The following is a 26632-nucleotide window of genomic DNA, read 5'->3' on the forward strand; positions in this document are numbered from 1 at the left end:
TTTAATTAGATGGAGCCACGTAACCTGGCCATTGTGTTTGGCCCAACTCTTGTCAGAACCTCTGAAGACAACATGACGCACATGGTCACGCACATGCCTGATCACTACAAGATCGTTGAGACTCTCATTCAGCAAGTAAGAGCTTTTTCCTTTCATGTGTGTGTAAATTGATGTCTGAATTGTGCTTGAACGTTCTGCTTTGCTCTTCTACAGTATGACTGGTTTTTCACAGAAGATGGAGATGAAGAGCCAACGGTGAGTCTGTAGCTTCCTGCCATTCTTCTCTGAGTGGATTTCTGAGCCCTAAACAAACATCACCATGCTGTCACTCTCCAAGAACTGGAGACTTGGGTCTCCAGAGTAACACTGGTCAGAAACATCATCCTCATCTTTTTCTCAGTTTCCCTTTTGTCTCATTTCCACCTGGTCCACCTCGCTTGTGTAGAACTATTTAGTCGCAGATAACATCGAGGAACTTCCTACTCCCTTACTGGAACAGATTTATCATTTTTGGGACCCCAAGGAGAGTTCAGACCTGATGCATTATTTCATTTTTACAGAACAAAAGCTGCATTACAGGTATCTCTGAAACTAGGGTGTGAGGCAAGTTAGAAGCTTACTTTAATATAGCTTCATGCAGCTTTGCACCTTTATACAGAGTTGATGAGAGCCGCTTTAACTCGTAGCATACAGCGCTCACCATGCTCTGTCTTTAAATGGCTGTGGATACTGTTCTGTGAGTTAAATCCATTGCTGCTAAATGCAGACTTGCTTTCTCTTTCCAAAAGCTGGATACAAAACCAACAAAGAACTAATAAACTAACCGATTTCACTATATTTTCTGCTCTTCACTTTCATGCAGTAGCAGACTGTAAACCTGCAATAAATTGACAGTTGATTTTAAGTCCTGGTTTGCTGGTAAATAAGAGCAGATGGATTTGTTCAATCACTTTATGGACATTATTGACCCACCAAGGCCCCAAGCATTTGCATGGTTTGGATGGTGGTTGAAGCTGCCACTGCTCACACATAATCTTTGCAAACAGTGTTTTAAAAACAAAGTCAATATTTGGGTGTTTTGAAAAACTCATACATACACTGCTTAAAACGGCACTGAAAGTTCACTATGCCTAATGTCAACGATGTATGAATTTCACCTCTCTCATTGTTTATGTCAGACCACCGTGGAGCAAGAGAGCACAGTTCAGTCTCAGCCTGTGCCCAACATTGACCATCTGCTGACCAACATTGGCCGCACCGCTCCGTCACCGGGAGAAGTCTCAGGTAATCTTGCGTTCATAGTCCAACCGTTCCAGGCTAGGGATATGAGTTTAGGAGAATGGATTTTACTTAACAAAAGTGAGACGTTCAGTGTGTTCAGATGTTACTGTGCCTGTATGTTCACACTCTCTTAATATATTTCAGATGTTTAGCAGATGCTCATGCTTTCCATTAGATCTGTCAATGTTTAGAGCGAACAAAAGCAAGCTTGCCAGAAATGTCTTGGTGCATATGTAAAGGTGAACTATTTTAGCAATTTTGCATTGGTCAAACGTTTTTAATGAGCTATCTGAAAATTGGATAAAATAGTTCCTATGTATGTAAAGCTTTATGAATCAATTTTCCCATTGAGTTGTTTCTTTACCTTCGGCCATTGTTTTAGACTTGTTTCCTTTATTTCAATTCTATGATTTCTCCAGAACTCTTCTTTTGCTTTGGTTTGTATTCATTTGAACCTCACTCATTGTCATCCCTCTCCTAATGCTTTAGTCTCCGTTATGACTCCACTCCTCCTTTTCTTTCAGTTCTTTTCCCTCCTTACCCTTCTCTTGTGCTAACCCGGCGTGTTCTTTCCCAAAAGAAATGGAAATGGTGATAAACCACCAAAGGTTTACCCGTCTGACCCATCTTGTCTCTAGTGTTTTTCTTCTCCCTTGTCCCTGTCCAGCACTGCTCACACATTACCCAATCTTGACACAGGCCAAGTGGGCGGCGTCTATCACTCGGTGATGTCACTGATGGACTCTGTAATGTCTGTGATGGACAGCTGGGACTGTAGGAAGAAGGAGGAGTGTTGTCCCCAGTGTAGCTGCCTAGTCTGCAGAAATCCCCGATTCTTATAAATTGAAAGCGAATCCGGGACAAACCCAGCAGAAAACAAAAGAAACAAAAAAAAGAGTGTCAGAGAAGTTGATATTTGTCATCATCATGTTGCACGTGTCATATCTTATAAGACTATTATTAACAGAGAGGATACAGAGCTGTGATGGTGTAATGTGTCTGAAAAGCCTCTTTGCTGTCTCTCGTTGTCTCTGAAGCTGACCGCAAGGAGTTCTAGCATGGTATGGTCTTCAGGATTTCCTCCAGTCTTGTGGCGTACAGTAACTGTCATTGATGATGTCTGAAGGGGTGTGGTGAGGGGCTGAGCCGGCTCAAATCATAAAGCTCCCGACGAATATCGTACCATTCAAAAGCATTAGTATCTCTTGATGGAGAGTGAGCAAAGGGGCTTTTGAGTGGTGAAGTAGCCCGTCGTAAGGACTCGCTTCCTGCTCGTAGCTTTGGCCCCTTTAGCCCCTTTCTGCCCTCCTGTCATATCTGACCCTCGTTGTCCCTTGTCATAGTCTCTCAGTGCTTTAATTCATTCTGCATCTCCATGTTCTGCACCGACAATCTGATGCCGTTAAACACAAACACGGTTCCTCAAGTGACTGATTTTCCCTGTAAAAGGACATTCAGACTTGCAACATAGTTTGGTCATTCAGCTGGTAATTTCAGGTGCTGTGTGACTGAAGGCCTGGTATACTTCTTTTTCCGCGTTCCGCTCCGTCTCACGCACAGCCGTGTCCGCGCAGCTTTCTCAATCGTAGATGGACGAGTTCGGAACATGCACAGTGGACTCATTCTGTATCGATATTCACTTCACGCTTGTGCTGTTGTACCTGGACACGCAAATTTGCCTGCACATGGACAGTGCGCGGGCTGTTGCGGAAAGCGGACGACCGAAGTATAATTTGGGCTTGACCGCTAGCGTTGGTTAGAACTGATCCGTTTGGCTGCTCATGAAAATGACAGAGACGGGATGGAAGTGCAGACTGTTGCGCATAGTCCACCTCAGTAGCAAAGCACAGTAAAGCTACATGGCGACCTCTAGCGTTAACATCATTCAAAACGTTTCTTACTTTATAACAGCCTGATGTCTCTGTGCCTGTATGAAAAACACACCTTAATGTCCTTAATTTCAAATTTCCCATATCTAAACTTGTCTCTGTTAATATATAGTTGACTGTTCGCAGTTATAATAGTTATTGTGCACTTGAAATCTTCTAGCCATTTATTGCCTTAAATACTAGAACTGGCATGAAAATTACAAAGTAATCTCAAAGAAAAAAACACAAAACTTAACATCCTAAACAAAATCAAACATTTTATGCTTTCAAGTGTTTTGTGAATAAGTGACTTAATATGCATGCGTATTAATCCCATGATTCATGGAAGTTCACAAAAAAGGAAAGAATTGAGCACACAGAATTAGCAGCAGCATTCGGTTTCCGACCAGATTCACGTCAATTCTCACCCCTTAATACATAGCTGTTAGGATGTCCATCCCTGCCTTGGTGATGTCTCTGAGTTGGGAAAGAATGCCTGTAGACATGTTCTGCTGGCTCTGTGTGTGTGTGTCAGTGATTGGCGGTTAAACTGTCTGTCTGTGTGAATGTGTGCATGAACTGCCTCCTGTCTTACTGCACACTGCCGGGTTCTTGTCATCTCTCATTTCTCTTTCCTCCATTTCTCTCTGTGCGATGGCTTATGTGTGTTGCCTTCATCTCTCAGATCTCTACATGACTCCACTGTTTGTGCCGTTCCACTGCTGTTGTGGTGAAGGATATTTATACTTCAGTCTCCCCTTGTCTCTGGCTCTTTGTCCCTGCTGTATTCCACTTGAAATAGCCTGCTTACCCTTTTCTCTCCTTGTTCCACTAGATTCAACCACCAGTGACTCTGCTAAATCAAAGGTGAGTACTTTTGAGATTATTACAAAATCTCTATATACAAAAGAAGATGATTCCTGCTTCAGAAGCCAATTCCTTGAGATTGATCACAATGCGTTGTTAACTTACACTTGTCTTTATGTGCTTGGTCCTGTAGCAGGGTTCCTGGGGATCTGGTAAGGACCAATATAGTAGAGAGCTGCTGCGTTCTTCCATCTTTGCTAGCCGCAAACGTAAAAAACCTAAGGACAAGCCTCAGCCGAGCAGCTCTGATGACGATTTGGATGCTAGTTTCTCTAAGAAGGATCTTCCAGTGCAAAATGATCCAAATTGGCCTGCAGATGACCAAACTGAGGATGCTGAGAGTGAAGTTGGACTTGATGACCAAATAGAAAGGACAGAGGATGATGAGCAAAGCCCAGGAGACAGCCTTGACCTAACCTCTGAAAACAAGCAGCTCATTTCCGAACATCTGCCCCAGGAGACTTGTCCTTTATCTAAGATCATCACATCACCCAAACCTAGTTATCACATGACTCACCAGAGTTCCCTGTCCGATCCTCCCTCCAACTACGATGATGGATGTGTCTCAGATCTGGGCACACTTAACAGCACCAGCTCCCAGGCCTCAGTACCCAGGATGAGGCACGGGAGGACACCAGGCCACTGGATGGAGAGCACAGGAATGGGCCCAGGAGCTGAGGTCTGCTCTATCACGTCAGATTACTCTACCACCTCCTCCATGACCTTCCACACAGGGGTGGAGTCCATCGCCCTCAGTCCGGAGGTGCAGTCTGTCGCCGAAAGCCGTGAGGATGATGCTGATGATGAAAGAAGTGAGCTCATCAGTGAAGGACGACCCATGGAGTCTGACAGTGAAAGTGATTTATCCGTCTTTGCCGGTGGCCAAGATAGAGGGCCGACTGAAGATCGCAACCAACCGGAGGGCAGCGTCACACCTTTGCAAGATGTACCCAACCAAATCCCCTCCCATCGAATCATCGCGTGTGACACCCTGGCACGCAAGAGAGGGAGTCGGCAGAAGACTGACAGCGAGTCTTCAGCAGATGGGAACCGCAGCGACAAGGAGTCCAGTCGACTCTCACGAGCACTAGAGGCAATCAAAGGCCGCTCCACCGGCAGTCTGAGCTCTTCCTCTCGCAGCGAATCAGAGCGAGCCGAACCCATGTGGCGACTCAAAATCACAGACCGGTTAAAGTGTCGACTGAGGACGTCAGCAGATGACATGTTCGGCGTGGGTTCCCAGCGCACCAGGTCACCTGAGACTCGAAGTAAACGGAAAAGCAACATCCGCCGCAGGCACACCATGGGTGGTCAGCGGGACTTTGCTGAGTTGTCGGTAATTGGGGACTGGCAAAGAGTCGAGAGCAATGAGCTCTCAGCTATGGATCGCTTAAAGCCCAAATGCAGTTCGCAAGACTTCTCCATCAGAGACTGGATCGCTCGAGAGCGACACCGAGCCAGCAACCCCGAAGTTAGTCTGGATGTACTAGACCTGCACCCTTCCCGATCACGGGACCTGTTATCCGCTGGGTCCTCGCACTCCCACTTGGGTCAGCTCCTTAATGGAGATGTAGCGGCCGCTCAGAGCAAGAGCCTAAGCCTGGCTGCAGATGCCCACCCTCACAAACTCTCTGGTGCTCAAGTGGTCCGTTCCCGTTTCTATCAGTACCTGTGAAAGTGTGTGTGAGTGTGCGCTCATGTATATTATATACAAGAACACGGTTTGAGTGTGAGTGTATTGCCATGTTTTAAGGTACTTAAGCGATGCTTGTAAGCCATGTTGGCATCGAGTCGATATCATGAGTGAGAGTGCGTGTGTGATCGAGAGAAAGCGCGTATGAAATTGCTATTGAGCCTTCTCTCAGAGTTGCAAGAAATGTTTTCCAAACATCCTGTGATATTTCCTTCTGTGAATGAAATTATGTACCGATCCAATGTTGTACAGTGAACAGAGGCCCTCTCACTGTTGGCCGAAGTGCTGTATTGCTGGAAAACTGGGAGAGCTCGAATTCCGGCGAATATAGATTTTAGATTTGAGACATCACATCATGGAGCAGTTGTAGTCCAAATGGCTTAGAAGTTAAAGGAAAGTAACCGAGGAATAGGCTGAGCAGGTAGGTCAATAGGATGTTGAGAAGACTAGAGTGTCTTGAGCCTTGATAAAGGATTTATTTTACTGGAAGTGTAAAGAGGCCCCCAGTGTTGCAATAGATTCTTCAGTAACCAGAACAAGAATGTATCTGCTTGGAATACTAAACAAACTGCCATTTTCACTTACGAAGTGTATATATTTCCCCTTTCTGTGCTTTTTGTTTATTCTGCCTGTGTTTGGATGCATTGCGTGCTGTGTTTGGAACGGTGTCTGTTTCATTTTTCTCTTTTTAAGTGCAGTGCATGGCAGACACTCAGCACAGTAAACATTTTTTTAAATAACGGAAGACAAAAAGGAATTCAGTTTCGCTGATGCAATTTGCAGTGTACATGTTGCTGTTTGTTGTACTACGACTACTGAGACATGATTACTGTCTCTGGCATAAAGCTGGAAAAATAGATGGGAAAAGAATGGATTGTTAAAGAACAAATCAGGTGTCTTTGGATCATGAAAGTGCCTCATATTGAATAGAATACTGGTCTAGGGTTCTTGAAGGCGCCACATCTCAGATACATTAAGGTGTAAAAAAGTTTTTTTTTTTTAGTCACCTCACCCAGATTTCATTCATGGAAAAATGAGACGCTTCCATTCCTACAGCATTCCTCCTGGGTCTTAACACTATTTTATTAATGCATCGTTTTGCATTCGGTATTTTAACCAGACTTGAATTTTAAATATTCCTGTAAAGTAAGTAACTTAAATGTACATATCTATTACATGTTTTAGCTGCTCTTTTTCCTTCAGTCATTTTCATTGCATCAATTTCTTTTTGTAAGTATTGTACAATACAGAGGTGAGGTTAAGGGACCTGGGAGAGTGAAGGCAAACATGCTAATCATCTCTGGGGGTCTTCAGTCTCCCTGTGTGTGAACAATGCTTCCCTAACTGTTTGTGTCATGCTGGGTCTGCTCACGTGGTGGACACACATTGTAAAACACTGGAAAATAAACCCTTTTTGTCTGATAAATAACTAGTCCTGTTGAATTATTTCCTCATTCTTTTCAGATTGGCACCACAAGGGGGCAGACTGCTATTGCAGGAACATGCATGATATTTGTGAAGGCTAAAACAAAACTCTGTAACTACTTGTTCAATAAATGTGAACGACATGACTGCAGCCATATGGAAACTTGCAGTATATGAAGAAACAAACAAAATAGCTTTCAAAATGCTTTATTTACAAGGTACACACAAGTAGGGACCAAAACAGTTGTAATTTACACAGTGCATCTGCTTACAAGACAGGATTTCACTTACGACAATAAATTCAGTGGAACCACATAGGAACATTCAAGCTGTCAAAAGTAACGACACGTAAATAGATACATTAAAACAAAAGAAACCATCTTGCCACCATGCCAAATTATAAAACAAGAAAATATATTCTATGCAAAACGTTCTTCAAAGACCTTTGTAACCACGTATGAAATAAAACCCCAAACGAAACAGACCTGCCTAAAGACGCTAGTCCTATGAATTCTGTATTCACAGTTAATCTACTGGATTACTTTACAACTCAACTAGTACACAGGACTGTAAAGAAAATGTTCTTGGCAGGATAGTGGCATGGTTCCCTTTGATAACAAAACTTTATTTCTAAACTTTTTTTCCCCATAAATTTTCCATAAATTATTCGTCCTACCTCATGGACTGCCTGTCTTTTGCAGGTATACTCCAATAAGGCACAGTGACAAAATGAATATCCATAGACATTTGCAGCTGCACTCAAATAATAAATAAGACTGTCCTTTCAGAATGGGCCGATTCACAAATGAACAATATGCCATTGTGCCGTCATGCAGACGCTGATGTGGATACTTACAACAATTGATTGATTTTAAAGCAACCGTTTTACAGTAGCACATTTGATGAACAAATAGCCTCATGAAATGCAAAACATATTCCTGTCAATTTTTATGCATATGATTTATGCACATTGGTTCAGCTCCAGTAATTTTTTTTATGTAAATTACCACATTCAACTGACATGTGAAATGGTTATATAAATATTTTGCACAAATTTCATTCAGCATGAATAGGCCAGATAACGATGACATTGACGACAGAAACAAATGGGTTCACAAGGACATTTATACCCATATAAAGGACCTAAACTGGTTTGAACTCATCAGAATGCTACGCAGCTGGGAAAATAATGCTTTTGAGTAAATCTGCAGCTTTTAATTCCGGCCAATCGTTCTTCTGTATATTGTGCTGTCGTCTCTTAAAGCTTTCTGTTAGCAATGCATGAATTACAGAACACAAGCGAAAGTTTTGACCGAATCACGCATGTCCAGCTGGTTTTCTCACACTGCTCGTGTGGTGCTGTGAGTATGAAATGTTTCATCATGTACCTCCACTGGTTCTTGTATCACCAAGTCATTCAGATTCTTTCCTTGAGCCAATGAGCCAATCAGAGTACCATGGGGATGGAGGATGCAGAGGTGGGGTGGAGAACTACCATGGGGATGGAGGAGGGTGGGGTGGAGGGGAGGAGTTTGCATATTGGGCTGTAAGCTGGATTGTGCTGGATCGGAGTAGAACTTTAACCATCATCCTCATTGTCCTGCTCCAGCTTTTCTTCAGTCAGTATCTCTGGGGGTCTGAAACACTCCACAAAGAAGTTGACCAGCGACTGACTCAGATGTAGCTGTGACTCTCTCGAGTGGAGGAAGTGGCCTTCATCAGGGTAGATCTGACAGAAAAACAAAACATTCAGTCAGTCGAGAACAAATAATTTTTCTACATTAATTTGTCTGATTCTGAATGTGTTTGTAGAGAGAAAAAAAAGAGAATATCCTGTTTTATTCAAAAATCTGTCATACACATCAACATAACAGTCCACGATCCATTACTTATTTCTGAGTGGTATTTAGCACTTGTGTATGTGGTTGCTAGGGTGTCTGAATGTTTTAACATGTTGCTAGGGTGTCTGAGTGATTTTTGTATGATGCTAGGGTATTTTAACATGTTGCTAGGGTTCCTGAGTGTTTTAGCATGTTACTAGGGTGTCAGAGTGATTTTTAACATGTTGCTAGGGTGTCTGAGTGTAACATGTTTCTAAGGGTGTATGAGTGTTTTATCATGTTACTATCCGGCTGTTCAGGGTGTCTAAGTGTTTTCTGCATGTTGCTAGGGTGTCTGGGTGTTTTTTGCATGATGCTAGGTTACTATCCGGCTGTTCAGGGTGTCTGAGTGTGTTTATTTATTTATTTATTTTTTTCATGTTGTTAGGGTTTCTGAGTGTTTTAATATGTTGCTAAGGGTTTATTAGTGTTTTTAGCTTTTTGCTAGAGTGTCTTGAGTGTTTTATTATGTTGCTAAGGGTGTATGAGTGTTTTTAGCATGTTATTATCTGGTTGTTAAGGGTGTCTAAGTGTTTTCTGCATGTTGCTAGGGTGTCTGAGTGTTTTAACATGTTGCTAGAGTGTATGAGTGTTTTTTAGCATGTTACTATCCAGTTGTTAAGGGTGTCTGAGTGTTTTTTGCATGTTGCTAGGGTGTCTGAGTTTTTTATCATGTTGCTGAGGGTGTATGAGTGTTTTTTAACATTTAATTATCTGGTTGTTAAGGGTGTCTGAGTGTGTTAACATGTTGCTAGGGTGTACAAGTGTTTTTACCATGTTACTATCCGGCTGTTCAGGGTGTCTGAGTGTTCTTTATGTATTAACAGTGTTAGTGTTTTGTTTTTGTTTTTTGTTCAGATCAGTATATGTAACAGTAATAGTGATTCTTGATGCAACAAACACCACTAAAAAGATGTTAAATAATTCAGAAACGTAAGAGTCAATAGCTGACAGCTTTAACTAGCTGCTGATCAGCTCTCACCTGTAATGTATAATTAGCTTTCTCATTTATCAGGTGGGTGATAAATTTGGCCGTGTGCTGAAAATGGACTTTCTCTGTGTGAAAAGAAAGAAATGTTACACACAATCCAGTGTCAGTTAAACAAATGAAAGAAAACCATGTATTTAAGAAATAAAGTTAAGCACAAGAAGCTTTGTTTAAATCAAAAGTTACCGTCAGCCGTCGGGTGAATTATCAAGAGTTTTTTGTCCCTCAGTTGCTCCATGTGGTCTGTTAAACGCGCCATCTGAAAAAAAACAAGCCAACACCATGTGTAAGAGAGAGTCTTGGCAAGATTACTTAAAAACTGTAATCTGTTACTAATTACAAATTACATATTGAACTCGGTAAAGTAATCAAGATTCAGACTCAGTCAAGACTTACTACATTTGGATTACTTTTAGATTTCTTTGGACATAACTTGTTTATAGATTTAAATGAGATTATTGTTTTGAAAAAAGATAAAATATATGACCATTAATCGACATCAGCGAACTTGCAAATGTGTTGAAATGATTTAAATATTAACTTTAAATCTCAGGGGGACTTCAAGTAGATATTTTAGGTCAAAGTGTTATGGTCCTGTTGGGCTGTGGTCGTGTTTGTTTTGGTGCTTTCAAATATCAACATCGTTTGGCAAAAATCGCTTAGTGCACCTTTAACATTTTAAAATAATATGATCTAAGTACAAGTACTTGATTTCATAATCCAGATTACATGTGATCAGTTACTATCCTGCACTGGTAACAGATTTGTCTGATCTGACCCTCAACCATCTCATGTTGCTGTACATTACCTCATATTCTCTCTTACTGGCCTGCGGTGATCCTAAATAGCGTTCAGAAAATGCAGAAGCTGCAGAAAAGAAGATCATGAGTAACATTAAAATGAGTCCATTTTATTCTGATGAATGAATGACAATGAGTGATCAAACACTGGATATGACATCATACCGTATAAAGAGAAATCAGTGATGGGAGAGATGGCCGAGGCACAATTGATTTTGAATTTAAACATATTTGGATTTTCATCTGAGCGTAATAGTCGGCTGGCCAGGTATCCTCCATATGCCTGAAGCAGACAAAACAGGTGATGCAGGAACATAAATGATGCTGAATGATACAATCATACATCACATGGTACAATTTCATCAAGAGAAAATTCATATGAATTCAACAATACAGACCTCCTGAAGGCAACACGAAATCAAAACAGACTCTTACTATGTGTTCCTGCTTTTATTCTGCATGAATCATCCCTGTATGCTATTCCAGATAAAATAAAACTAATTACACCAATTTAAAATATTAATACAAATTTTTAAATATGTACATAAAATACCTAGGCCTAATGTGAGATAACAGCTTGTTGAAAAATTTTGTTTCTGACTAAAAAAAAAAAATCACTATTGTGTAAACAACTCTGAATATTCTCACACCACTCAATAACGCAGTGACGTTAGTAGCATCACTACACTCATTCCCCAACAGTCACCAGGCAAACTCACCTTTCCATAGACTCCAGTTCTTGAGCTGTCAATGTACGGCTCCTGTGATATCACTCTGCAGGGAATCACAGAAGAGATGTAAGTGTGAAGTACAGTGTTCTCTCAGCACTGATGCCGTGTCATTCATGTGGATGATCTGACCTAAGAGCTTCCAGCTGGTCTCTCTCCTCAAATTCCCCCAGCTTCTTCTTGATGCGGTGGAGGAGGTTTGTGCCCTGAAAGCCACTGCCGCGGCCGTCCAGACGCATGACTATGGTGTTGAAGGAGCTGACCAGCACCGTGGTCCAGTCCACTAGAAACTGCTCCGTCACCATCTGACCACCGGGGGTGCTGTCCCTACCAGAGCAAATCAAACGCATCAGAACCTGACATTGCTGGAGGAACATCTGCTCAAACAAATGCCTCAAAACAATACCACAATCAATTCACTGTATCAAAACTAAGCTTCTGTAATTCTACATTTTGCAGTCTGTTGCGGTCACACAAAGCAAAAAAACATCAGTACAGTCTTTCTCATGATTTTGAGACACTCCTGTCTTTGTTGAACTAACAGTGTTGGGGAAAGTTACTTTTAAAAGTAATGCATTACTTAAAAGAGTAACTAATTTACTTAAAACTGATGCACTTTTTATGTAATGCGTTATGTTACTTTTGAGATTTTTAAATATGGGCAGGGCTTGCTTGTTTGTTTTTAGTATAAATAAGTTATTTTACACAAATTTAAAAGCCCTTTCACATCAAAAGTGTAGAAAAAAAATGTAAATTCACGTCTGTACAGTAGTGGGCGCAGCACAAATAAATTAGATGAAGAATATGACGCGGGAGAAGAAAGTTTAACACTATTCAGCAATAACAAAAATTAAACACAAATGTGTCATGTTTGCTTAGTATGGTTGAATTGGGTCATCGAAGTCAGTACACAAATGTGTCATGTTTGCTAAACAGTTTACTATGTTAGAACTTTTTTCCAAAGACTTATTTCCAACTCGAAATGTTTGCTTAGTATGGTTGAATTGGGTCATCGAAGTCAGTGTTTGCTTAGTATGGTACATTTAGGGTTTTGTTGTTTTGTGTTTTTTTATTATTTTGCATTTGAGACTTTTTATTCATTTTGAGGAACACTGAATCTGTTTTTGTGCCATGAGATGAGTAAATACATGTTCATATTTAGTCTAGAACTACAGTAAGAATCATGTTCACACAACAGCTCTGCATTTACTCCAGATTTCTCTCAACATGGCAACACGAGAGCTGTCAGTCAAGTACATGGGAAACAAACAACATAGGCTCATTGGAAATATTTGCCACTACCTACAGTACATTTCTGCAAAACTCAAAAACTGAAATGAACACTAGAGGCAGTAATGAGCCTGTAACTGGTGTTACTTATTTTAACTCAGATATTTCTTTCTAAATTAAAAAGTAATGCGTTACTTTACTAATTACTTAAAAAAAGTAATCTGATTACGTAACTCGCATTACTTGTAATGCGTTACCCCCAACACTGTGAACTAATATGCCGTTCTTGTGTTTTGACTGGCGTGTGGAACATGTATCAGTTATTCTGTGTGTGTGAATCACTTACACCAGCAGCAGTAAGGGGTAGTGAGCCGTTTCTATAAACGCTGCTGGCTTCAGGATCTGCATGTTCAGACCTGTGCAAATGACGGGAAAGTTACTGTGCTTTGAAAATCATCAGCTTAGTGAAAACTGACTCTGAGAGTTTGCTGTAAGATACTCACTGTAATCATCTATGCTGATCTTTCTGTACTCTACTTTGGGCATCTGCGTGTTGTTCACAGTGGTGTTCAGCTGCTCATTGAGCTCCACATCCAGCAGCTCTGAGAGAATCACATACAGTAGATGGTCAGAGAGATAGATTTATCTACTATATAATATACCATAGTTTGGGGGCAGTAAGATCTTTTAATGATTTTGAAAGTTTCTTATGCTCAACAAAGCTGCATTTATTTACAGTAAAAACAGTTTTTTATGGTATGAAATAACTATTTTCTATTGTAATTTATTTTAAAATGTAATTTATTCCTGTGATGCAAAGTTGAATTTTCTGCATACATAACGTAATCCTTCAGAAATCATTCTAATATGCTGATTTGGTGCTCAAAAATAAATAAAATAAAATAAAAAGAATAAGAATCATTTTATTATTATTATCATCATGTTTTATTTTAATATTAATATTAAAAACAGTTGTGCTGCGTAATTTTTTTTTGAAACCATGATAATGTTTTTGAGGATTCAAAAATTGAAAAGCAAAGAATTTTTCAAATAGAAACCTTTTGGTAGAAACATTATACTGACACTTTTGATCAAGTTGCTGAATGAAATTAAGTTCTTTCCAAAAAAAGTCTGATCCCAAACATTATTGCTAGTATTAAAGCACACTGGTAAAAAAAATCTACTATAATTTAATGAATTATTAATGATACTGTATGTTTTTCTCATCAGAATACACAGTTATTTTAAATGGAGAAAAGGCCACTTTCTCCACCCAGAATGGTGTAGCTACAACAATTACTAGCAGGGGCTAACAGGGTCATGCTAACCAGCTAAACCCTGACCGCTTGGTGTAAAAATACTCTTTTTTCTTAATATGGGCGTCAAAATAAACAGACATGACACGTCCCAAGAGAGAGTTAAAGCAAGGGATTGGGTTAAAGCAAGAGGTCGAGGATAATCACTGCTAATTATGCTAAACACACAGCTGTTCTCCATTGTCTCTGCTCACACTCTTACATGTGAGAACCTGAGGACGGGGTGTACACAATTCGATAAATGTTTATCTCACATTTGAGGTGTTTTGTGTAGCGTTTATCTTCAAACACATTTAACCTTCGAACACCGTTGATAAAGCACATTTCTAGGTCTTCTATAATGAAATAGCTTTCCGGTAAAACAAGCTCTTGGGTGAATGTGATGGTGTGACTGAGGACTCACTCTCATACTCTCCGTCTCTGGTGCTGTACACGGCTGTGTGAGGCACACCAGGACCTGCACGCAAAAACACAAGATTAGTGTCCGACAGAATATACATTCATGTCATCCCATCTCACAAAATCATGCTGCGCTTCTTGTGTATCTGAGCACTACACTATACATATTGTGAGATGTGAAATATAACCTATTTCAGGTAAAACGCATCTCTAAATGGCATGAAACCACTTTATATTCTGAGTGTTTTTTGGCCCGGATAGCATCCTTTGTTAGCATCTTATGATGTTAATTAAATGTCTGGCTTCATGCAACAGTTACCAAAGTCTCATCTACACACAGACAATATAAAGATATACATATAATATACTTGGCTAAAATAATAAAATGGTAGACAATAAAAACTGGAAATATATATATATATATTTTTACTGTATGTATGAAGCAGTTTCACTGCAATGTAAATGACTACAGTATTTAAATAATAATAATAATAAAATAAAATTCAAATTATTGATACTTTGGAAATGAACATCAGGACCATTCTCTTCTTTTTTTTTAAGTTTCTATAAAATGTATAACAATTAATGCACACTACTGTAAGTTTGTGTCAGATTAGTTAGATTTTTTATTTTTTTATTTTTTTTTATTGTTATTATTATTATTATCATCATTTTTTAAACAAGTCTCTTTTGCTCTCCAAACCTGTATTTATTTGACCAGAAATAGCAATACAGTAATACTGTGAAATATTGTATTTCTATTTTAATATAATTTACAATGTACAACAAAGCTGAATTCTCAGCATCATTACTGCAGTCTTCAGTGTCACACGATCCTTCAGAAAACAATTTTATATTATTTTTATGAGTGTTAAAAATATTTGTACTGCTTCATAGTTTTGTGGAAACCATGACACTTTTTTATTGTTTGATGGAAAAAAACAGCATTTTTACAAATATAAATATTTTGTAACAACTTTTGATCAATTTAATGCATCCTTGCAGAATTAAAGTACTGTGAATTCTATTATAACAAATTTTACTGTAATTACTGATCAGATGAGCTGTTTTCAAAGCTGGGGATTCATCAATGCACTCAGACCCCCTTTTGGATCCTAAATATGGATTCATTATACAGCACCTAAAACTGACCTCTGCTATCAATGCTTGGTTTGATCCACACAACAGGTGGGATGCATCAACTACACAAGAACTGCCAAGAACTGATCTTTCTGTGCTGAGGTCTGCACAAGCATGCTGCAGGGAGCATAAAGGCTCTGCACTGACTTCATAACACAATTAATAATAACACAAACACTGACCTTTCCTTGTGCTCACCAGACCCTGCTAAACTGATCAGTGACCATGGCAACCACGCTTTATTGTTGATAAAACACACAGCAGGGTAATGATGTCATGACTAACACACTCAGATCAGCCAGAGTCACTGAGCCAAACACTCGAGTGAGCGGTTACATAAAGAGAAGATCAAATAATTGAAACACTGACTTTACATTCAATTTTAATTCTGGTCTAATAGTGCTTATTGCCTATTATTGTGGAAGGATCCATTTCAATAAGATAAAATATGGAGTATCCTATTATGTATGAAAGGATATTAGATATAAATCAAGCAATATAGCAATGTAGAAAAATGGTTTCTTATGACAACAGTCAATTATACATCAGAGTGCAATAAAACAATTTAATGGAGCAGTTAAATCAGTGTGTGGACAACACGTTCGTTTTTGCTTTAGTTTGACTTTTTTGTCCTGCACCTGAGCCCTATTTGGGTTGTGGCATGTGTGCACCCCTTTTGCATTTTTGTTAAAAAAGTCTTTAACACAAGACAAGATATTTACAGATGTCTTGCATAGAAAAAGCATGAAACCTTTGCAGTTGAGAAGGAAGTAGTTAGCATCTGGACTGAATGATCCACTGACGTATCCACAGCTTAAATTACAGGAAAGACATCGGCGGTTGAAGGATCCTGTGGTGTTGGCGCTAAAAAAAACAACATATGTCATCAGTGCAATGCTTCCCGATGACATCAGTGTGTGTCACATCATCTGTCATACCTGTAGAGGTGACGCCGTCTTGCATCGTCTTCTGTACTCAGAAAGTATCTGCAAAGACATTGCTGTTACAGATATCTATTTGAAAATGTTACAAAAGTGGATAATAGCCTTTTGCGGGATTTTTGTGTGTTTATTGACAACATGGAAGCATCTGGGTCTTTTGAAAGCTGCTGATCATATATGCTCACACAAGTTTGGTGTCCTCATTGTAGGCTAATATCTCCGTCACGTCCCAGTCTCCTGACGTCAGCGACTGTAGTGTGTCTGTGCTGCTGTTGGGCTAAAAAACAACAACAACAACAACAACAACAACAGGAAGTCACTTCTAACATGCTGTTAAAGGGATAGTTCACCCAAAAATGAAAATTTGCGGATCATTTACTCTCAGGCCATCCAAGACGTAGGTCACTTTTTTCTTCAGTAGAACTGTAAAGATGATTTTTAGACCGCTGAAAACATGATTCATAAAATGCAAGTCAATGGCTACCGGCACTTTACGCATCAGAAAAAGCACATCAGGTAAGACAAAATTGATACCTGTGGCTCCTGAAGATATATTGAGGTCTTATGAAGCGAAACAATCCACCTGTGCAAGAAACTGAACATTATTTACAACATTTCTGCCTGTGTAATCCATAGCCTCAGGCAAACAGTCCGGAGTGATGTTTGGTTCACGAACAAATCATTCTTTTGAACCGATTCTTCTTGATGAACTGGTTCATCTATGGATTACAAACAATAATGTTCTGTTTCTTACACAGACCGAACCTGCAAGAACTCAATATATCACCAGATATAACCACAGGTATTAATTTTCCATACTGTTCTACTGAAGAAAAAAAGTCACCTTCCTCTTAGATGGCCTGAGGGCGAGTGAATTAACAGCAAATTTTCATTTTTGGGTGAACTATTCTTTAAACCTTCCTAAGTAGCATGTGGTTTCTCAGTGACAGCTCACCTGGGAAGTGGACATGGATATGTGGAAGAACTTCCCTCGGCCACCCTGTGGAACGGCTCGGGTGAAGAAGAACCTGTATCCGTTTCTGGAGAACAGCGGGGGTTCGTTCTGCAGAGAGATTCACGAACATTCGAACAGCGCTCTTACACACACATCCCAGGCGTGTGATGCGTGACTCACCTGTCTGTGAAGCCAGCTGTCACTCTCATCTTCATGTTTCTGAAAACACACCGACAGATTATTGTTTTTCTCAGTATGTCTCCTATTGTTCGACAAATCCTTTATATACAGCCGAAGCACTGACTAATCTGACATGCATTTTAATACAATTCGATGCAACAATAGGCGCCGTCACCCTTGTAGCCTTTTCTGGAAAATTAAAGGTCATGACGTAATTCTCACACTTTTGTTTGTGTCATTTTACAGTATTATAAAACATGGACCATAGTGATAATTAAGTGTGTGCTGGTGTATATCAGAACATACCTTTGTGCAGATGCCTGTGGTGGCCTCACACAAGGTCAGGATGGAGTTGTTCTGTGCTCGGTTCAGCCAGTTTACTGCTAGTTTGGTGCTGGTTGCCCACTTCACCATGGTGATGTAGTAATCTTTCCTGCAGAGGGAAGCTGGTTAAAATACCACTTCAAACTGTGTCAAACAGAGCCTGTGTACATCTTTTTGTGGGTAAATGTGTTTATTTAAAAAAGACTTTGGGCAAAATGGATTTTGATTATTAGCTTAATTCAAAAATGCTCTAAAAAGCTTTTTTTAAAGCCATTCTTCTGTCGAGTAATGCAGTCCATTAGTCTGACTCTAGCCTGTTTACAGAGTTTCTTAAAGAGATACGATATCTTTCAAACGTTTGGGGTGTTTTTTTTTTGTTTTGTTTTTTAAAGAAATAAATATATTTATTCAGAATGGACACATTAAATTGATCAAAAGTGATAGTAAAGACATTTATAATATTACATTTTCAAATAAATGCTGTTCTTTTGATCTATTTTTCATCAATGAATCCTGGAAAAATCTATCATGTTTTTAAACTTTCTATTGATCAAAGAATCTTTTTTAAAAATTGATTATTATTTTAAGTTTTTTATTGATAATCAGCATATTAGAATGATTTCTGAAGGATCATGTGACACTGTAGACTGGAATATTGATGCTGAAAATTCAGCTTTTTTATCACAGGAATAAATAACAACCACAATATGACAACAATTTTTACTGTAATTTTACCAAACAAAGGCAGACTTTCAAAAACATTAATATAACATTTCTGACCCCAAACATTTGAACGCTAGTGTATATTGTCAAAATGAAGGCATATTAAAATTGGTTATCGAAACTCCTCAATGCAACAGATGAGCATGATAAAGCATGTTGTTGTGCGGTCACAGGCAGATCTTCACCTGATTCTGGGGTCTTCTGGTTTCCTCATCCTCACTGTGTGTAAAGGACCGTTCAGACTCACCACTGACAGATAGATATCAGGGTTCTCTTCCCCAGCCTACAGAGACAACAGAGCTCTCATCACGGGACCCTTACAGGGGTATTTCACTAAACAATGAAAATGAGTTTTTCTGTTGAGCACAAATAAAGATATTTTAAAGAATGTTGGAAAAAGTCAATGGGTTGCTTGTTTGGTTACCAACATTCTTCAAAATATCTTCATTTGTGCTCAACAGATGAAAGAAACTCAGACCAGTTTGGAACAACTTGAGGGTGAGTATATGATGACAAAATTTTTTCGTTTTTGGGTGAACTATCTCTTCAAACCGCATGATTCTAGAATCATTGTGACAAACACCACAAAATATATTTTGTGCAAACAATATTTATCTGTTCCATTAAATTTCAACTGGTAAAGCACCTGCAAAGGTCATGGGTTTAATTCCCAATGCAGGCTGTACTTTGAGTGCACTGTAAGCTGCTTTTGGAAAAAATCTGTCTGGCAAATGAATAAATGTAAATTAGGTACATTTTTAATTTTTAATATTCTCCTGTCATTTTTTATCCATCTATTGAAGCAGTGTGTGCATGCTTTACGCTTGAGGAGCAATGAGGTTTGTTCTCGTGCATCAAGCAAGCATGACTGAGCTTCTGTTGACCATATTCTATTTGCTCTACGTACATGAATAACATAATGAAAGCCTAAATTAAATGTGTTTATCATATAAAGTGATCAGGTCTCTTCAGAATGCTGAATAAATCACTTGGTTAAATCATTTTTTCCAGCTTGAAAATTTTGGTCGACTTTCAATGGATGAACTAAAACAATGAGAGGATATAACAAATACCTTCTTTTGTTTTCTGAAGATAACCCAAAGTCTTATAGTTCGGAAAAACATGACAGATTTTTCATTTTGGGGAGCACTGTCCCTTTAAATGACACTCAAGACAACAGCAAACATCAGATCCCATTTCAAGGTTACAGAGACATTGGAAGATACTGACATTGAGGAACACACACAACCAAGCCTTGGTTTGATCATAAAAACAAGCTGCAGAGATTTACTTTAGGGTAGCGGTACTCCTGTCCGCTGGGATACAGCGCGTTTGTGAACATGGGTATCTCCATCTTGGGCACCAGAGTGTCATTGATGGTGGCATATGCCAGTCTCAGACCATCTGGTGACCACCAGTGAGCGATGTGACTCTGGAAGATCTCCTCTGTGAACACAAACAAATGAAACACGAGTGGATTAAACACAAAACTGAAGCTTTATACTAAAGGAAGTCTACACTGGACACATGTCTTGTAAAGCTTCGCTGTGTGGTGTGACCGCATCTCTGTCAGATCCTAATATGCGTTAAAGGATTAAATATACTTTCAAGCAAACGCAGACAGAGGACACGCTGCAAAATACATAACTGCAACATGTGCAAAAACTGCGCGTGTGATTTATCGCATCCATTTGCCTGTAGGCTGCTGCCTCGGGAGTCTCATCCATCACTGCATACAGCTGACAGCCGAGAGCTGGAGGAGGAACAGAGCGGCTGTCAGACGAGGGAATGTAAAATATGACTGTCTGTAACCCCGCAAACTGAACCTCTAGAGCTCATTAATACATTACGTAACCTAGACGAGAACAACACTGACAGGACTCATTTTATTTGTTTGTTTATTTATTTCTTGTGCAAGAATAGGGCTTATTCAATAAATGTTCATACATTCTTATGCAAAATCTGCTTGATGATTTAAACAGAAATTTGTTCATAAATATAAGCCCTGATGACTATGGATTTCAATATATATTTTGTAAAATTGTTCTGTTCAAACCTGCATCACCAACATGAGCACCTGGGACATTAACCACTACACCACAGTTCACCTAATAATTAATAATTAATTAATAATATATATTTTTAATTTAATGTCAATACAAACCAAAATGCTTTTCTGTGAAACATCAATAGAGAAATTAAGCAGATGTGTGTGTGCTGTAGCAGCTTCTGTATTATTTTAGTAACATTTATATACTTTTATAATATTTATTTGTTTTTATTTTTGTTTTTATCTGTCAGTGTTATTTTGGTAATATTTATATATTTTTTTATAATATTTATTTGCTTTATTTTAATTTTTGCTTAAGTTTTAGCAACTCTATAATGTGCTTTTGTCAATTTAATAGTTCTTTTTTACTAATATTTATATACTTTATAGTATTTATTTGATATTTTTATTTTGTTTTATTTTCATTTTAATTGAAGTTTTAGTAGCAATATGCAATTGTCATTTCAATATTTCTTTCTAGCGACATTTCTATACTTTTATAGTATTTATTTGCTTTTATTTTTATTTTTTCAGACTTCATTTTAATTTCAGTTTAGCTAAAGTTTTAGTAGCTCTGTAATGTGCTGGTAAAATTTCTATTTAGATTTATTTCAGTTTTTTAGTTTTAGTTTTGGTAAATTTTAGTGCTTCATCTAATTTTATTTCAGTGATATTTATATTTAATTTTATTTGACCTTTTTTCATGTAACAAAAGCTAATTTTAATAGTTTTAGGTTTACTTAACAATACCAACATGGTTTTCCATACAACAAAAGTAGCATGAAAATAGAATAAAATGGTTTATTTGACTCATAGTTTCATATTACCATCCATGTTTGCTTTATGGAAAGAAGCAGCTTAAACATTCTTCAAAATATCTTCTTTTATGTTCCACAAATGACAAAATGTAAATTTTCCCTATGTGAACCAATTCTTACTCTGTCTGTTCTGATTAAATGCTATCTGTCATGAAATGTGAGACCACGGGATGGCAGTAGAGGACTTTACACAGCATAGAATAAATGGACTAGAGCATGTGACTAAGAATAGCCTCAGACTGAGATGTTAATTTAGGATAAAATACAATACAGTTCAGCATGTGTCAGAAACAAACATGCTGCCAATGTGCCCTCATACAGCAGGAACGACAGAACTACAGAGCTGACAAGGACAAGGAAAAAAACATAACTGATGAACACGTGTGCACAAGCAAATGTATTATTAAGTTTTTATAATACTGCTCTGTTTGCCTGTAATGCTTTGAAAAAGATACGTCTTCAGTTGTACAAACTATGAAAAACAACTGCATCAATATTACACAAAAATTAATAAATGAAGAGTAAAATACTTGCTTGTTGTAAAATTTGAGATATAAAAGACCCTTCTGCTCAACAAGGCTGCATTTATTTGATCAAAAATACAATATAAAAATAAAATAAAATGTGAAATATTATTATAGTTTTAATCAAAAGATTTCTATTTCAATATATATTGGAATATAATTTATTCATGTAGTGCAAAGTTGAATTTTCAGTATCATTACTCCAGTCTTCATCATTCTAATATGCTGATTTGCTGTTCAAAATTATTATTATTATTATTATTATTATTATTATTATTATTATTATTATTATTATCAGCACTGAAAACACTGCTTACTTTTTTGTGATACTTTTTTCATTATGTTTTACAAATGTGTAAATTAGCAGTAATAGGTTAACGCAAACTCTTATTTACATCAGGCACATTTGACTCAACTACGCAGTAAAATAATTAGTTGTGCAAGTCCTATTTTATATAAACATTTAATGATTGAATACCATAATAAAGGCTCACAATTTCAAAAGTTTTTACATGGTTTTGGTTTCTTTTTTCTTTTTCCTCACTCATTGTACTGGAGCAATGACAAAATATTATTTTAGTAAACAGTTTCCCATATTTCAATAATAAAAGTATTTAATTTTTCAAGTGTGTGCACATTACTGCAAAGCACATAAACGTATCAACTAGTCTAGATTTAGTACAGATGCAGAGGAGTTTCAGACTGCTTGATGGATTTTAATGGCAGACGCAATGCTCAGCTACACACCCTGATGAAGAGATGCGATATGAAAAACAGTGTTATCAAGCTTGTGCTATAAGTACAGCCCATCATACACACACGTGCTGAAAACTGAAAGCCAGTTTGACCCTGTTTGCTTCCTTAACACATGTTGCCGGTCTTCTTTTGTGCAAGTGATTCAAAGGAAAAAAATGTTTTTGTAATATTTCATCAAATTGTTATAACTCGCTCTGTCTTTCCTTTTCAGCTGATGTCACTAGGGTCACTTAAATTTTAACCAACAGCATTTCACTTTCACAATTTACTGCAATTAAAGTACTCTAAATCATGCCTACACTGCAGACCGCATAAAGCCAGGGAAATCTGTGAAATGTGTGTAAATTTGAAAGTGTAAGCAAACACTTGATATAGCTAACAGAGACTGAATGAAGTCTAAATGAACATAGTCCTAAGGCAAACATAGTATTTTAGAATGAGAGTATTAAAATCATAATGATTGTGAGAGATTATACTCAAATGCTGTCTTAAATCACACTATTGCATACTGGAATATAAAAAGGTTTATCTTGAGCTCACATCCCAATGCTGTTCATACGTTAACAGTTCTCCACTGCGTCCAAATTATTATGCAAGTGACATATCAATAGGATTTCGGTACAATAAAGAGTCAGATTTTTGTTTGTGTTGTTTTTGCCATCTTTTTAGATAACTGGTATAAATCTCAGACAGGTTTGGTCAATAGTTTACCAGGTCTTCTTAGGTAAATGGAAACCCTACTTAAAGAGGTTGTTCCACATTATTAAGCAAGTCACAGTTCTCAAGTCAAGTTAAGCTTTACTGTCATTCCGCTACATGTGTGGACATACAGTGGAATGAAATGTCATGCCTCACAGGACCACGGTGCTACATAAATGCAGACATACAACAATGAATTAAACAGTATAAACCTATACACAACTGACCTACTGACAGATTTTGAATATGAATATACTATATATAAATGTTTACCTATACATAGACTGAAAAGGAAAAATATATAGACTATACGAATGTGTCACATAATACTGTACATGTGCAAAGAGAAACAGCAGGCTGGGGAAGTGTGCAAGATGATTTGTAGTGCACGAGCATGTAAACACATATTTGAGTCTTGTGTACACACAGCAGTGTGTGTGAAAAGTGTCTAGTGCGCATAGAGCAGAATTGCACAAAAAAGAATGTTTCAGACAGTTTTCTGTGATGTGGTAAGGCTGGGGGTGTGTGGGGGGTGGAGGAGGTGAGATGGTCCATGTTTCAGGAGGTAGGGGGTTTGTGTGGGGTTTCAGAGGAGGGTGGGTGGTCTGAGTTCAGGGCTCTCACAGCCTGGGGGAAAAAGCTGTTGAGTAGTCTGACGGAGTGGGCTCTGATGCTCCGCTATCGTCTACCTGATGATAGGAGCTGGAAGAGACTGTGGGAGGGATGGGTGGGGTCCTTCACGATACTGTTGGCTTATGAAATATGGTGACGAAGAAAGATGAAAAGTATGAAACAATGCAATGTCTTGCAAAAGGCATCAAAACAAACAATATTTCGCGAAAACCTAATAGAAATTATTGAACTGTCAAAAGATTTGTGAGTGACTTAGAGCACAGAAGATCTTGGTCAGATAAAGATTTATTAAGGAAAGTTTCTGTCAAACAAATGAACTGTATTGTAATGGCAGCTGTAAATGAATGACAGATGTTTGAAGCTACTGGAGTCTCAAGATCCTCTCCATGCAGACTGACAGTTGTGTGTAAAGCTGCGTTTCAGTCACTGCTAACCAAACCTCACAAAGAGAAACCTGCACAGTGGCTGTAGAAGCACATTTTCAAACTGTTTCGCATCATGGTATTTATGCAGCATGGGATAGTGTGTTGTCCTGCATGAAAATCCTTTTATTTCTGAGAGCATTATTCTTCATTTTATACCACAGCAGAAAATGGTCAGTTATCTTGCAGAAGTCATTTTGACACCCTTAACATCTCACTTCCCAATATTCCAACCCAAATCATCACCCACCGCCTCCTTCCTGATGTTTCAGTCTCATTTGAATAGGATGGCCATTCATCAGAAATCCATTTATCTGGACCATCCATTGTACTCATTCGTAAGTGAATAAAACTATTTAAAAACAAGTCTTCATGTGTTTCTACAGCCACTGTGCAGGTTTCTCTTTGTGAGGTTTGGTTAGCAGTGACTGAAACGCAGCTTTACACACAACTGTCAGTCTGCATGGAGAGGATCTTGAGACTCCAGTAGCTTCTAACACCTGTCATTCATTTACAGCTGCCGTTACAATACAGTTCATTTGTTTGACAGAAACTTTCCTTAATTAATCTTTATCTGACCAAGATCTTCTGTGCTCTAAGTCACTAAGTCAAATCTTTTGACAGTTCAATAATTTCTATTAGGTTTTCGTGAAATATTGTTTGTTTTGATGCCTTTTGCAAGACATTGCATTGTTTCATACTTTTCATCTTCAGAAAGATATTTCTTCCTCACCATATTTCATGAGAACTGTGACTTGCTTAATAATGTAGAACAACCTCATCAAGTAGGGTTTCCATTTACCTAAGAAGACCTGGTAAACTACTGACCAAACCTGTCTGAGATTCATACCAGTTATCTAAAAAGATGTGAAAAACCACACAAACAAAAATCTGACTCTTTATTATACTGAAATCCTATTGATATGTCACTTGCATAATTTGGAACGCAGTGTAATAATATCTACATTTCATTAACAAAGGATGATTTTTATTTTATTTTTTTTTTCTGTTTAATATGGAGTATGTTTAGTTTTTACTGTATATGCTTATGATGAAATAAAAACATGGTTTTAATTTACAACTGTTGAATGTCACATATTTGGCTGCTTTTTACAGATATTTGTATCTGCCAGACTAAGGTAATTGAATTAAAATGAACAAATAAACTTTGGGAAAATTTAGTTATTTTGTCTTGTAGAAAATATTAAAATATCTGTTAAGTCCATTTCATCAGGAAGGTTTAAAAAAAGTTATTTTTTTTCTTGCTATGTATAGTATATGTATTTTTCCAAATTATAACTTTATCTTGCAAAATCTGCCAGATCTAGGCTAATAAGCAGAGATGTACATTCCAGCAATGTCGTTTAAATAAGAATAAAAAGTAATATATTCATATAACTTGAGAGGAAATGTGCTGAGTCAGATAGATGGGTGAGACACTGTATACAAATAAACAGAATCTCCACCCAGCCTAAACACATCAGACAGTCACAATCACTTCTGCTCTTTTATTACATGCACACAGCCCTCTGGGTTTTTTATTATTCATGCTTATGGGTTTTACCTTCATAGAGCCAGTCAGCAAGTCCATTAAATACGACCCCCAGACTGCCTGTGGACACCAGACGGACTGATGGGCTGTTCACTTGCGCCTTGTAGTAGATGTTATTCTCAAAGATGAAAACCTGTCAGGAAAGAAGAAAGTACTATTGTTGGAAAGACCATGTCAAACCAGACAAAGTAACTCCTGAAACTAAAAGATTTTAGAGCACAACAGCAGGGTTATGGCTATAAAAATCCCACTCATTTTCTCTATAGAAAAACTGAATTAGCGATAATGTATACAACTTTCAAGACAGATCTACCATGATCTCTAAGATTGTTAAGTTCAAGTAGTATGGTTTCTGCTTAAAAAGAATCTTGGGTTAAAAACTACACTACCTATAATCCCTAAAATGAGATACATCAATCAGAAAGTTGCTCTTACTATAT

The 26632-nt window shown here is 38.0% G+C and overlaps 2 protein-coding genes across 8 annotated transcripts in view; one reads left to right on the forward strand and one right to left on the reverse strand.

The window, feature by feature from the left end:
• The window catches only part of LOC109098309 (rho GTPase-activating protein 21-like), a 73493-nt gene extending 66355 nt beyond the window's left edge, over positions 1-7138 (forward strand). For all 3 annotated transcript variants that reach the window (XM_042717952.1, XM_042717953.1, XM_042717954.1), the window contains 5 exons: positions 10-135; positions 214-255; positions 1179-1284; positions 3985-4016; positions 4150-7138. In XM_042717952.1, coding sequence (XP_042573886.1) covers positions 10-135; positions 214-255; positions 1179-1284; positions 3985-4016; positions 4150-5691 — 1848 coding nt within the window. In that variant the 3' untranslated portion in view covers positions 5692-7138. The remainder of the gene's footprint in view (positions 1-9; positions 136-213; positions 256-1178; positions 1285-3984; positions 4017-4149) is intronic.
• A 1489-nt stretch (positions 7139-8627) lies between these two features.
• LOC109101962 (dipeptidyl aminopeptidase-like protein 6) overlaps positions 8628-26632 on the reverse strand; it is a 168042-nt gene continuing 150037 nt past the window's right edge. For all 5 annotated transcript variants that reach the window (XM_042717956.1, XM_042717955.1, XM_042717958.1 and 2 more), the window contains 19 exons: positions 26205-26325; positions 20030-20184; positions 18924-19021; positions 17998-18124; positions 17692-17730; positions 17512-17619; positions 16742-16833; positions 16554-16601; positions 16367-16479; positions 14480-14533; positions 13264-13362; positions 13107-13176; positions 11663-11857; positions 11522-11576; positions 10968-11085; positions 10811-10869; positions 10189-10261; positions 9997-10070; positions 8628-8863 (listed from right to left, as the gene is read on the reverse strand). In XM_042717956.1, the coding sequence (XP_042573890.1) occupies positions 8714-8863; positions 9997-10070; positions 10189-10261; positions 10811-10869; positions 10968-11085; positions 11522-11576; positions 11663-11857; positions 13107-13176; positions 13264-13362; positions 14480-14533; positions 16367-16479; positions 16554-16601; positions 16742-16833; positions 17512-17619; positions 17692-17730; positions 17998-18124; positions 18924-19021; positions 20030-20184; positions 26205-26325 (1848 nt within the window). In that variant the 3' untranslated portion in view covers positions 8628-8713. The remainder of the gene's footprint in view (positions 8864-9996; positions 10071-10188; positions 10262-10810; positions 10870-10967; positions 11086-11521; positions 11577-11662; positions 11858-13106; positions 13177-13263; positions 13363-14479; positions 14534-16366; positions 16480-16553; positions 16602-16741; positions 16834-17511; positions 17620-17691; positions 17731-17997; positions 18125-18923; positions 19022-20029; positions 20185-26204; positions 26326-26632) is intronic.

Source organism: Cyprinus carpio, chromosome B2 (genome assembly GCF_018340385.1).
Source record: "Cyprinus carpio isolate SPL01 chromosome B2, ASM1834038v1, whole genome shotgun sequence".
NCBI lineage: Eukaryota > Metazoa > Chordata > Actinopteri > Cypriniformes > Cyprinidae > Cyprinus > Cyprinus carpio.